At 43.5% G+C, this 14,359-nt stretch overlaps 1 protein-coding gene across 1 annotated transcript in view; it reads left to right on the forward strand.

Moving 5' to 3' along the window:
- RASL10B (RAS like family 10 member B) overlaps positions 1–14,359 on the forward strand; it is a 171,992-nt gene that overhangs the window by 137,583 nt on the left and 20,050 nt on the right. Inside the window, exon 3 of the mRNA XM_088446323.1 lies at positions 10,678–11,024. Coding sequence (XP_088302449.1) covers positions 10,809–11,024 — 216 coding nt within the window. The 5' untranslated portion in view covers positions 10,678–10,808. The remainder of the gene's footprint in view (positions 1–10,677; positions 11,025–14,359) is intronic.

A 14,359-nucleotide genomic window follows, 5' to 3' on the forward strand; every position in this document is an offset into this window, starting at 1 on the left:
TCCAAGGTGTCCATAGGATGCAGCCCATCTTTATCAATGGCAGTGATTAGTATTGCAGTCTTATGGCACTAGGGACATGGGTTATTTTCCTATCTGAGTGGAATTTGTGTTTCTTCTCCGAGTGCTTAAATTTCAAATAGTAATACAGATGTATCCATGTGCACCTATCCTCAAATCGTGCCAAATAGCTCTGTGTCGCACCATGTGTCCCACCAGAGACTTTTTCTGCTAATCTGTGACTTTATACAAATTCCTTTGTGACAAAAATAGTAATCCTAACTACTTAGGACACTATGGGGGTACATTTACTATAGTGAGAGTTTTTAGAAGTGGAGATGTTGCCCATAGCAACCAATCAGATTCTACTTAACATCTAGCTAGCACCTTCTAAAAGAGAATAGCTAGAATCTGATTGGTTGCTATGGCAACATCTCCACTTCTAAAAACTTTAGTAAATATACCCCTATAAGCGAATATGCATACAACTATGATGCGAATAAGACGTAAAATTAAGGAAAAGTCTGAAATGGCGAGAATCGTTACCCATGGCGTAGGTTAGGATGTGTGTAGTAGACTATTTAAACTGATTGTTCCAGTAGGCCTGGACTGATGAGTCTCTCTAAAGTGATGCATAATAAGTTATTAACATTTATTTATGCAGTACTAAATATAGAACAAATAGTTGTTTTCGATTTGGGAATAAAGGTCCTCCTTATCATAGCCTCTTACTGACTGTAAAAGTGTCACCGACTAGCTTCTGATGATGATGCGAGGTGAAGTTGGTGGCAGTCTAACAACCTCTACCTCATATTAATGTGGCCTCACTTAACAGTGAGTTGGTCTCACATTATGACACTCTGATGTCTCACAATTACTTCCAGGGCTTTTCATAACCACCTGGGTGCAAACTGATTCCAGCAGTGTACTGTCTGGACAGGTTGCTGGTGTTAAATTTTGACAAGCACATTTCCTAGTTTCAAAACTGTGGCATCCTGCAAGTTATTACCCCAGTCAATACTAGACACAAACTCTTCATCATACATACATGTGCTGTCTGCATTACGTGGTGTACAATATGTACAGGGTTCCAGCCGTTTCCTAATAAACACAGTATTTGTCACCAAGGTGGACCATTTTATATATTAATATAATTTCACCCAGCCGGGATTTTGAATCAGCGCGATAAGTGCATGGCCAACACCATCTGTTGGTAAATCTGTGATAGTCGCCATTTCCAAGTTTAGCCAGTTTGACTGTAGAGTAGGTCTCACTGTTTATTTTCACTTGCTGCATGCAATGTATTGAAATGCTTTCCGTGTTTGTGACTAGCATCTGCCTTTGCATTTTGGGCATGATGCAGAGCTGAAAGTAAGTCAAATGAAGCATGCACACAAATAATGCATTCTTTTTTGCTATATGCACCTCTGCAGATTGTGCCACTTCTGTGTGTGTATAGCATATGTGCCTGGTTTGCTACAAGTTATCATCAAGCTTCCATCTTCCCTGTTCTAGGTACAAAAGTTGCACCTCCTAACAGGCCTGTAGTAACAAGATGTATGTGGATGAACACGCTCTCACTGAACATTGCCTATGTGACAACACCTCTTCGCACCCATGTTCTGGTTTTAAGTTTAGATGCAATCAGAGTGCGTATATGATATGACCCTAAATTACTATACTCTGCTTGCGCACACTGCTTTACGGAGCATGCAGAATGTGGATGTACGCAATTCAAGCTATGCAAATTGTTATACATTCCACTCTGAATCAGGCCATTTATGTTTACTTCATCACTAGGATTCCTAATACCATGATTTTATCACATGCTGTTCTCACCAGATGCTTTTGTTAGAGTGTGGGGATAAATTGTTCGGTTTGGTGTTCTGCACCTTGGTGCAAGTGATCACACAATTTATAAATCTCCCCTATTTGAAATGTCGTATTCAGCTGTTGCCAAGCAGCCCAGGCTGATAATCCCCCACCCCCTTGCGTACATGTCAGCAAAGAAAACCAGTAAATGTAACCAGTCTGACTAACAAGAGGTAACCATGCTCAGTCAGCAAGATAAAACCTAAAAGAAATGCAATCCACTAAATGGTGCATAATAAATACCTTGCACATATGCGTCAAGAAAGCAAAATTAGCAAAGATGGATGATGTCTGGCAGTGTTTGCAGTCTATATTCATTTACTCACTTTTCCCTGAAATAGGTTACAACTCCTTACGACGAGTGTAGCATGTAATTAAGCAGAACTGGCAGCATGGCTTTGCTGTGCATCAGTGTATGATTCCACATCTTATGAGTCTACTGAAAACATTTTTCCCAGGATTATAAGATGTATTTAATTATGAAAAATAAATTTTCCACCTAAATGCGAATAAAGCTATAAAAAGTAGCATCTGTGTGCACATTCATGTGATTTCCAACAAGGTTCTTAACTATTTTCCTTTAACCACTTGCCTGGCATGGTCGCTTCAGATGTGACCACCCCAGGCTTTGCTTTCTCTGGGCAGCTCCTGGAAGATAAACTTCCAGCAGCCGTTCTTCTCATAGCAACCTTCACATCCTGTTATTGTGTGTGCCAATCAGTACAGCCCTTCCTGGCGACTCTGCAGCCGCACTGGAGATCCATCGCTGCTCGGCCCCACTATCCACTTCTCCCGGCATACAGCACTATCTGCCCTTCTGTGCACTACACCCGGCGGCTGCAGAGAGAAGCAGCCGCCGGGACATACAGCGCTGTCCTTGCACCCACACTGTCCTTGCCCCCTTGTCCTCTGCCTTTGCTCCCACTGTGCACTATACCCGGCAGCTGCAGAGAGGAGCAGCCGCCGGGAGATACAGCGCTGTCCTTGCCCCCACAGTAGCAGATAAATAGATTACCCTTACACAACTGTGACATTACCATTGATGGTTTTCTAAGGATGGCTTTAAACCATCAATGTCTTTACCATCGATGGCCAATGGTACACTATAGTATACCATAAAAATTGCTATTTTTATATAATACTGTACTTCAAAAAATAAATATATAGATGTCATTGACCTAAGTAAGTGATAAAAAAAAAAAACCGACAATTTCTGAGCGTTTTTTTTTTGGGTAAAATATTAGCTAGTTAAGGCACAAATTCAATTAGAGGCAAAAAGTTTCACCTGTCCAACTTTCCACCTCCAAAGGCGGAAACTTTTTGCATGCGTCCCCACTTTTCGTCCTATTCAACTCCTAAACAGGCGAAAACGGAAAGCGGCGAATGCGGAACAGGATGAAAGTACTGTCAGAAGTGGGGAAATCAGTCTGTACCCCCAAAAAAAGATGCACTAACATAGGGAATCAATGTAGATGTGTACTAATAGCCCTAATAAAAGTGTTTGGGGTACTTAAGTAGTTTAAATTGCTTCTTATTAGCGTCTTAACAAAAGTGGTGAATGGCATAAAGCTGTATTTTTTGGTGAAAATAAGTAGTCCAGTCAAATTTTAGGGTACTTAAAAATATGTTCGCACCCATTTTCATGTCTCTAAAGTGAACTTTTAAATAATTTTTGAAAAACCACTCTCATGCATGCACCTGCAATCCCAAAAAGACTTGGCCCCTCCTTACAGCACTCCAAGAAGTCTATTTCGCTAGTTTTTATAGTTGTCCCCCCACTTTTTACTCTTTCGCCCCAAAACAAAAGTACATTTTTGGGGTATTCTGGGGTAATTATTTTGTATTTTGTTGTTGATTTGTCCTTTTGGGGGGCTGTCCCAAGGGTTCTGAGTTGTTTCCCAGAACCCTTGGGACAGCCCCAAAATAACGATTTTGCACTTTTTTTTCTCCTACTATTCATAGGAGATATTTTTCCGCCTATTACAATGCATTGGCTTTCCGCTTACACGAAATCGTCCTGGAATTGAATATGGAGATGCTTTGAAACAGGCAGAAAGTCCGAATCCGCGGAAACTTTTCTCCAAACTGCACTTTTCGCCTCTAATTTTATCCGTCCCGAAGTGGTTAAAACAGGTTGTAGCCAGTTAAATAGCCTACCTGGTTTTCTGTCCTGCAGGATCCATAGTATTTCGAGATCCCTAACTTATAGGGTACATATACACCTGTGCCTAACAGGGGTTGTACAAAGAGGGTCGACAGTCAATAGGTCGACAGCGACAAACGGCCGACTGACAAAAGGTCGACAGGTTGAAATGGTCATCACAAAAATGAACAACCCTAATCCTCCACCTTACTTGACTCTAATCCTCTCCCCTATAGCCTAACCTTAGCTAAACCCTAACACTCCCCATAGTATCTAAACCGTAATTTTTTTTTAAAAATGTGTTGACCATTTTTGCGTCAACCATTTCAACCTGTCGACCTTTTGTACCAATTGACCTTTTGTCCCTGTCAACTTGCATGTCGAACCTATTGACTGTCAAGCTATTTAGCGTCTTATCTTCTATCCAGATACCGTACAAAGGTGTATGTTGGTCATCCCTTTAATAAACAACCAATGCAAAAAAAATATTTTAGTCCTGAATATTGTGAAATAAAATCCACAGCATTGAATGACTGTTAACTTGAATGATGTAAAGACAAATGTGGCACTTGAGAATATCAGTCTTATTTAAGGGTAAGATAACTACAGAACACTGCTTCAGTTCAGGGCTCAGGTTGCAGCACAGAAGAGGGTAGATTAACTTTTCAACACAATGAAGAAGAATTTGACATGTTCTGCTTGCAGCAATAGAGATAGGGAGATAATTATAGTGCCCAGAAGTGTACAAAATGATTGAAATAGCAAGCAATGGGATTTGATCCACTTAGCCACAGGAATAAATATAGAATTATTACTAAAAAGTGTGACTAGATAGGTGTCGGAAAGAAATAAATTTGAGATTCAGGGAAAAGATTAGAGGACATCCCCTATACATATGCTTAATAAAGGAAGATCTGTCACAGAGATGAGAGGTACTTAAGGATCAAGTAAGCAGTATAGTAAACTGGAGTGATTCAGTCTATTAAAACAGACGTAGTTACGACAAAGCATAAAATGTGGTCTGAGTGTCTGATTCAGCAAGGATTGCAAAGCTGCACGCAGGCAGCTTTGCAATTGCAATCCTTGCAATAATACAAATGCAGCAGGAGGTGTATGACACCCCCTGCTGCATTTGTGATCCCAGCACTGGAGCTCGCAGGCTGGGATTACCATTGAGACCATCGGTGGTCGATGGTCGCGATGGTGAACTGCGCTGGGACGCCCGCCAGCTGGGTAAGCCTCAGCTTACTCAGGCTGGCCGGCTTGTGAGCCCAGTAGACTGCGTATGTCCACGCAGTCCCTGGGCTGGCCACTCCCGGAAAACTGGCGGACACACCCTGTTTCCGGGAACACCGGCCGCCCCCACACTGCCCCTTAAATGCCTCTGACTGCTAATCGGGGCGGTATGCAGGTGGTGGCTGTGGGGACAGGGTGGGCAAATTGTGCCACTTTTCCTTACCCCACATAGGGTCATGTTGATGCGATTTGCTGAGAATCCTGTCCTCGTGCCCTGTCTTGTCCATTTTATTAGGAAGCGTTCTAGGGATGCCTCAAATTTGTGAGTCTCCCGTACCTTCCAAGAGAGTATCAAATGTTTTAGCTAGATTTTCCTACTCTTCCAGAATGTCCGGGAGACTACTGAACTTCAGTAAGATCTCGCAGGCTTCCTTATCCCACCAACTTCGCCATTGAAGTGGCATGAGTCTTAGCAGGACCCATTCTGCAAACTCGCAGAATGGGTACTGTGCACGCGCAGATTCCCGATAATCGTGTACTGCTGAATCAGACCCTGATAGAGTTCTATGCACTTATGTTTAATGGACACCCACCTATTAGGTGCTTTAATGTAATGTGAGGTATATCTCTGGGCCTGGTACTTCTGCAGTGGCAGGTTTAGCAGGGAGGAGAAAAGTCACACTAGCACTTTCTACCTCCCACTTGCCGACTCCCAAAATTAAAAAAAATGTACCTTGTATGTTTGTTAACCTGTTTTCTAATGGAATAATAATGAATGCGTTTAATGTTATTCATGCACGCATGTGTCTCGAATACCACTTCTCCATAACTATATTTATTTAGCAATCTCTATGGCAGGACAAATTAATAGAACATGTACTTATGGGCTCTTTATAATTACTATATTTCTCCTTCATCCACAGGGGACACTGCACCCTTCTATACCCCACAGTCTTTACACAAGAGTGGAGCCGGCACTTTTAAGAATTTAGAAGTGTGACTGGCTTCTCCGCCTCTATACCCCTCACCTCTTCAGTTTTAGAAAAAAAGTGCCTCGAGGGAGCCAGTCTCTGAGTATAGTTTATTTAAAAGTATTTATTTTTTTCTACATCTTCACAGGCAGACTGTTCGCCCATGTCTGCCTGCAATACTGGAGGGTCTAGTCGCCGCTTCTTGAGGCGGGCGCCGGATCCCTGACCATGACTCACACGGGCAGCTTCACAGTGAGCAGGGGGACTCGTCAGGGCTGCACCGGCAGCAATGGTGGAGTAAGTAGTCCAAACTTCTTCGTTAGCAGGGGAAGTGCTGGTTCTATACAAGACGCGGGTGTAGGATGAGCAGGGGACCCATCGCGGCTGGGTCCGGATCCCCCACAGTATTCAATTAAGTATTTCCAGCCTTCCCCACTAGCAGGGGAAACGCTGTTTTTTCAGATAGCTGCGATGGTAGTAGCTACCTCCGTAACCGGACAGCTCAGTTGAGGCGGCCATTTTCTTAGGGGGCGGAACTTCTTCCTGACAGAGGAAAAAGTGTGTTACAGCTCCCGCGTTCTCTCAGTACTGGCTGCCATAACAGCACGCTCTGACAGCAGCAGCTCCTTCTGACAGCTCCACACAATACAGCAGCACTATTCCTGTCTTGCCTACACAGGGGACAGTGAGTTATTGGGGGTATTGTCTGGGAGTCTTATTGAGGGTTGTGTGACACTCCTCTATTGCTGTGTCATTTTCCTCTCTATATATCTTCCCTCTCTCTTTCACTGTGTGTCTGAGTGTAAGGAAATTCTGCTATCTGTCACTGTACAAGTATGACAAGCGGAGGTAATGCCTCGAAGGCTTCTCAGAAGTTGTACACCTGTAGAAAGTGTAATTCTAAATTCACACAAGCTCATTCGGAAGGAGCTCTTTTATGCGAGTCATGCGACTGGTGGGAACTCTCCACCGGGGTCTACCCAGGTTCAGGAACCCCCCCCCCCCCTTCCTCCTTGGTCCACGCTAGCCAAGGTTATGGTGAATCTATCTGCGGAACTAGCATAGACCCGCAAAGAAAGGGAGGCTTCTCGAGAAATTGCTGAGCCGGCCTGGCCTCAGGTCTTAGCACGTTCTATGGAAAGTTTAGTCCAGGTGGTGGGTTCTGGTTCACAGGTCTAGGCGGCCACCACAACCTCCAGCCAGGAAGAGAGGCGTACCAGTGATACTGCAGTCGGATGAGTTGGAGGACGACCGAGGGTGTCTAGTAGAGGAGGGTGATCTCCTTCAGGATTCAGAGGAAGAGATGCTTCCGGAGGAGGATCCTCAGGAGTTGGAGGGTCCTCAAGGGCTAGACGCTCTCATTCTTGCAGTATGCCACGTACTCTGAGTCTCCGGCTCCGACATCTCTCTTCGCTAAACAGCAGGAACTTGATGATCAGTTGGCAGTGGCGTGGCAACATCCGGATAAGAACTTCCAGATGTCTAAGAGTCGTCTTTCATACTATCCTTTTCCTACAGATAATAGGACCCGATGGGAATTTCCTCCTCCAGTAGACTCTTCTGTGTTCCTTCTCTCCAAAAAGACTACCCTCCCAGTCCCGGGAGTCATTTCGTTAAGAGCCTGCTGACTGGATTTTAAAGTTGTTTCCAAATTACATTTACACCGTAGCGGGGGTTCTCCTTCATCTGGCCTTGGAAGGATACTCTGTCAATAAGGCTATTGAACGATGGGCTGAAGAGTAAGCAAGAGGTTTACATTCAGAACTCCTTACTTTAGCGGAACATATTAGAGAGACAGCAATCTATCATGGTGAGGCTTCCAGGGATATTAGCTTACTTGGGTCCCGGATTTCAGCCTCCGCAATAGTGGCTTCTTTCCTGGCAAGCTGATGCCGAATAAAAGAAACATTACCTTTCATCGGGAATATTCTTTTCAGACCAGAGTTGGATAAGTGGATCTCTCCGCTAGAAGAGTCTCGGATCATGCCGCTCTCTCTTAGATTTTTCATGTTGATCGGGCATTACTGCGTACTCTCCCTGCCTTCTTGCCTAAGGTGGTTTCTTCTTTTCATATTAACCAACCTATTGTGGTTCCAATGTTGAAGGAGGACCTTCCAGCCTCACGTTCCTTGCATGTGGTGCGCGCCGTGCATATCTATGTCGACCGGACTGCTACATTGCGCAAGTCCGATTCCAATTTGTTCTGTATGAAGCGGCTAAACTGGGTGGCCGGCTTCTAAACCGGTTTTGGCATGATGGATACGACAGACTATTTGTCAGGCTTATTTAGCAGCATCTTGGTCCCCACCAGCTTCCATTTCAGCGCATTCTACGCACTCTGTTGGGCGACTGCCCGAGGTGTTTCTATTTCTCAGCTCTGCCATGTGGCGACTTGGTTGGGGACTCGCACGTTTGTTCGTTTCTACAGGATCAACACTTTTGTGGCTTCTGACGCTCAGTTTGGTCGTTCAGTTTTGCAGGTGTCGCAGTGCTCACCCTCCCATGTGGGTGGCTTTGGGACGTGTCCACAGTCTTGACTCCAGTGTCCCCTGTGGATGAAGGAAAAACAGGATTTTGGTACTCATCGTTAAATCTGATTCCACAGGGGACACTGGATGCTCTCCCTGCGCTGCTGTTCTATTTTTGTTGTGGTGTGACTGCTGTGTTCTTGCAGATTGTTGCTGTTACTTTTTATTCTGCTTATGTTCTTCTTCCTTCTCTAGAGGTCTTCCTCTCTATCTCCTCTCGGCTCTGTTCTAGAACTGAAGAGGTGAGGGGCATAGAGGGGGAGGAGCCAGTCACACTTCTAAATTCTGAAAATGCCGGCTCCACTCTGCACCCGTCTATACCCCTCTATAGTCTTGACTCCAGTGTCTCCTGTGGAATCAGAGAAACAGATTTAACGGTGGGTACCAAAATCCTGTTTATGCATACAAGGTATCTTAATACAAAAGTGACAAACATGATTTCTATGACAAATGTACACCAATCCCTAACAAGGATGACTGTTAATGCTTGGGTACACACTGCACGGTATATCGTTCGTGAAGCCGATGAACGATATATCAGACTGCCCGTCAGCTCATGTGTATACTTGATAGATCTGTGAATTACGTCATTTTAATGTAATTTTCTTGAAAATACAAAGTTTTTCTGCAAAAAAACAAGGTATAACTTGTGTGGGTACTGCATAAAAAAATCATTGATGTTGATAATGTAATGCGACGAGCATAAATGTGATAAATTTACCTCAGCACAAGGTTGAGAACCCTCAGCGGTGAAGGGGTTAAATCTTAACGATTATTTCTGCAAATAGATATTTTCTGAAAGGTAAAAGTCCTATGTGGAATCAAACCAATTTTGGTGCCTTGCTGAGCAAGGTGGCAGTGAGGGAGAGCTGGCTGCAGCTTTCAAAGGGGTAAGTGAGTTTTTAGAAGTGGAGATGTTGTCCATTTCAACCAATCAGATTCTAGCTATTATCTTCTAGAAAGTGCTAGTTAGATGTTTAGTAGAATCTGATTGGTTGCTATGGGCAACATCTCAACTTCTAAAAACTCTCACTTTAGTACCCCCTAAGTAAGGAGCAGGGACACCAATGTGTCTGTTGTGAATTGAGATCTCCTTTTGTGGGGCAAGGTTATTGAAATAATGGCAAGAGTGTAAGGGTTCATGGAGTCTCATCCTGTACTTTTTAATGCCTCATTTTGCACTTGGTCAGGTAAGCGAGCAGTGTAATAACAATCTTCACACACACACACACACAAAACGAAGACTGCCTCAATTTCCCCTCACTCATAACTAAGCAATAAATGAGGCTAAATTAAGCTGTATTTTAAGCAGAATAACAAGTTTATTTTATTGAAAGAGGAGTTACTAAAGTAATGGGCTGAACTTTGAAGTGACACTAACAATTTGCATATTGCGTTTCTGGTGACTTTTTTGCCACTGCACACCAAGGTGCACCTCTAGTTTACACACATATAAAAACACGAACTATTTTATAGTCTGATGTTCTTATGAGCATAATTTGCTAGCAATGGGCCTGATTCAGTGATTGGAGATTTGCCCACTCCCTAAAAGTAAGCTTGGTTTGAAACTATCCATCTTAATCAGTGTGTATTTTGCACCAGTCCTATACTAGGTGCTGTATACGAGTATGAAAACAGGTGTATTTACACTTCCATCCTGGGCTGCATAGCCCACAGTTGCTGTGAGAAGGCCTCGTTGGACCTTGCCTACGTAAGAACTCCCATTGCTCAGTTTTGCTTAATCAGTCGTAAGTGCAAATGTGATCAAAATGCATATGTGTTCATCTTCGCGTCAGGCCCAATGTGTTTAAATCATGAGTGGTAAAGATGATCTAAGCGTCTTTAGTGATGACGAGAGTTGGGCCAGACACTGTTTTATTGTGTGAAATCCCATTGTATAACACTGATATTCTCTGTTATGCATATACAGCCTCCTGCTTTGCAAGGAGATGCTTCCTGAATGTGGCTGATCCTGCAGCCCCTGGAATATGCCGCAGCGGGACCATCCTGCCAACTCCACGGACCGTGTGAGGGAATTGCCCAACACCGGCCCAGGGAGGCATGGTGACGACCTTCAAGATTGCGGTTCTTGGGGCCCAAGGAGTGGGGAAAAGTGCCATTGTTCGCCAGTTCATGTACAACGAGTTCAACGAGACCTGTGTCCCCACCAAGGCTCGTCGTGTCTTCCTTCCAGCTGTTGTAATGAATGGCCATGTCCACGAACTTCAGATCATGGACTTTCCTCCCATATCTTCTTTTCCAGTCAACACCTTACAAGTGAGTTTGGTTATATGGGCTGAAAATAAGTCCACCTTAACTGAAAACAAAACAAAAAAAATCAACTTTTGTTTATATGTTGTTGATATTCTTTGGAAGATACTTTCTCCAGTTTTCAACCAGGGTATTGTGTTGAAGCTTATTGGACACATTCCCGTTTAGTCACTAAGCCTTGAAGAAAGATAAAATAGAGAAAGATAAGTACCAGCCAATCATCTCCTATCTTTCTCCATTTTATCTCCCTCTCCAAGGTTTACTGAATAGACCCCATTATAGCACTCGCACAGACAGCTTAATTTAGCATGTTGCTGTCATCATCCCAGTCACTTTTCAAACCCTTCAGGCTGATCACATGGAGAATATATCAAGTCCTGGGTTGCTGAATATCTGAGTATTACTAGTTACAGTAGTTCACCCTAAACATTGCTTTCTTTATTAAATGGCTGGTAGCCTCAAAAATTCATTTACATTGTAATTAGAACCGATCTACTGATCCCTCTATGATTTATGTTGCATCACTTTTGCCGTAAAGTATTTCGTTCATTATTTTGGCATGAAAAAAAAAAAAAATGATGAATCACTTTCTGCATATGCTGAACATGTTTTGCCACTAATTTGGCACTGTTGTACTTCACATCCACCTTTTTCTTTGCTTACTACTGAAAAGAGAGTGATTATATAGTTAGGAAGAACTATTTCATTTTAGACATTTTATGCAGTGACAGCAGAATAAGGAAAAAGTGCTAAATAATACACATTTTGGCAACTAGATAAAAGACAGTAGATCATTTCCTAAATGAATGCTGTAATCACATGCCATTCTTATCAGAAATTCCTTTCGGAACTGAGGCATGTAAGACATTTCCAGCTGCAAGGAGTAAAGGCGTTTGTTGTATGCACACGCATCACACCCACCTGCCTGCTCTGTTCTCAAGTTACTATAACTTATCTCTGCTTTCACATTCTTTTCTTCTTCCTCCCCTTGCCATATTTTCTTCAGCTAGAGTGTCAGTGACTGAGCGGTTACATAACACTTGCAGATTCAGGCAGGGGGAATCCCGCCACAGGCATGTCGCTTCACACTCTTTGAAGCTACCTCCCCCGTTTTTCTATCCCTCTGCAACTTCCCACGCTGTGATGTGTGTGCTACAAACCCTCAGGCAGAAGGGATGACCCTTTCCCTCATCAGCATCCCTGTTCAGGAGGAGTGCGTGGGATATAGTGACAGGAGGAGTGAGGGAAGAAAAGAATGAGGGAAGTAGGAGACTTGCTGTAATTCCTACAGTAGTTAGAAAATGGTTAAGTACTTTAACTATAGATTTGACACAGATATTGCTTAGACTATGTATTACTTATTCCCTACAAATACAGACAGTGCATTTTATTCTAATCATTAGGTCATGATAAATGAGGTCTGCAAAAGTTACACATCACCATAACTCCCAGCCAGCAGTGAATAGATATCGTGCGTATACTTACTGGAGAGAGGGTCTGGGAGAATGGCCAGGAGCTCCCGGAGCAGGGAAGGCCTCAAGAATAGGGAGAAGCCCTATTTATGCCAAAAATCACCTGTTTATGCCAGAGAAATCGAGTTTATCCTTATAATAGACTACATGACTCCATCCGGTTTTTTCCCTGTAGTAATTGTAAAGCCATTCAGTGTATGCTGGTTCTATATAAATAAGCATTAACTATTGAATAATCTTATATATTTGTCACTTTTTCAGTTAACAGCCATGGTCAAAAGCTTTGAGAGTGACACAAGTATTGGTTTTCACAAAGTTTGCTGCTTCAGTTTTTTTATGAGGGCAATTTGCATATACTCCAGAAAAGTGATCAGATTAATTGCAACTAATTGCAAAGTCCCTCTTTGCCATGACAATGAACTTAATCCCAAAAACAAAATTTCCACTGCATTTCAGCCTTTCCACAAAAGGACTAGCTGACATAATGTCAGTGATTCTCTCTTTCACAGGTGAGAGTGTTGACGAGGACAAGGCTGGAGATCACTCTTTCATGCTGATTGAGTTAGAACAGACTGGAAGCTTTAAAAGGAGGGTGGAGCTTGCTTAGATAGCACCTAAATCAACCATTTATCAAGAACTTAAAGAAGAGAGAGGTTCAATAGTTGTGAAGAAGGCTTCAGGGCACCAAAGTACGTCCAGCAAGCGCCAGGACCGTCTCCTAAATTTGATTCAGCTGCTGGATCGGGGAAAACATCAGGGAGAGACTGATATTCTGCAAAAGGTACAGGGATTGGACTGCTGAAGACTGGGGTAAAGTTATTTTCTTTGAATCCCCTTTCAGATTTGGGGCATTTGGAAAAACGCTTGTCTGGAGAAGGAAAGGTGAACGCTACCATCAGTTCTGTGTCATGCTAACAGTAAAGCATCCTGAGACCATTCATGTGTGGGGTTGCTTCTCAACCAAGGGAGTGGGCTCACTCACCATTTTGCCTAAGAACACAGCCATAAATAAAGAATGGTACCAAAACCTCCTCCAAGAGCAACTTCTCCCAAACAGCCAAGAACAGTTTGGTGACAAACAATGCCTTTTCCAGCATGATGGAGCACCTTGCCATAAGGCAAAAGTGATAACTAAGTGGCTCGGTGAACAAAACATCAAAATTTTGGGTCCATGGCCAGGAAACTCTCCAGACCTTAATACCATTGAGAACTTGTGGTCAATCCTCAAGAGGCGGGTGGACAAACAAAACCCCACAAATTCTGATAAACTCCAAGCATTGATTAGGCAGGAATGGGCGGCCATCAGTCAGTATGTGACCCAGAATTTGATTGACAGCATGTCAGAGCGAAGTGCAGAGGTCTTGAAAAAGAAGGGTCAACACTGCAAATATTGACTCTTTGCATAAACTTAATGTAATGTGAATAAAAGCCTTTGACACTTATGAAATGCTTGTAATTTTACTTCAGTATACCATAGTGACATCTGACAAAAAGGTCTAACAACACTGAGGCCGGGATGTACTAAAGGAAAAATGCTGTAAAAACCCCGTTATTGGGGGTTTTACTGCATTTCCATATGTACTAAGCCCCGGTCACCCTAATATCGGTACGGAGGGTAACGCCAGATAGCTGGCGTTACTCTATAGAGGCCTATGGGTTTCTTACTGCACCCCGCACCCGATGCCCCCCCCCCGCTGTTGCCCAGCAATGGCCTTCACACACTCGACTCTTCATGGTCGCCGGCCGTGCTCCTCCTGGGTCGTCGTCCTCCTCCTCCTAATCTCCAGGGTGGAGGATCTCCCAGGGAGGAGGAGCTGGGGTCCTCCTGCACAGGTCACTAGCAGGAAGTTCCCGGGGCTTGGAGGGGGC

This window comes from Taudactylus pleione, unplaced genomic scaffold (assembly GCF_031769625.1).
Source record: "Taudactylus pleione unplaced genomic scaffold, aTauple2 ptg000397bl, whole genome shotgun sequence".
Taxonomy (NCBI): domain Eukaryota; kingdom Metazoa; phylum Chordata; class Amphibia; order Anura; family Myobatrachidae; genus Taudactylus; species Taudactylus pleione.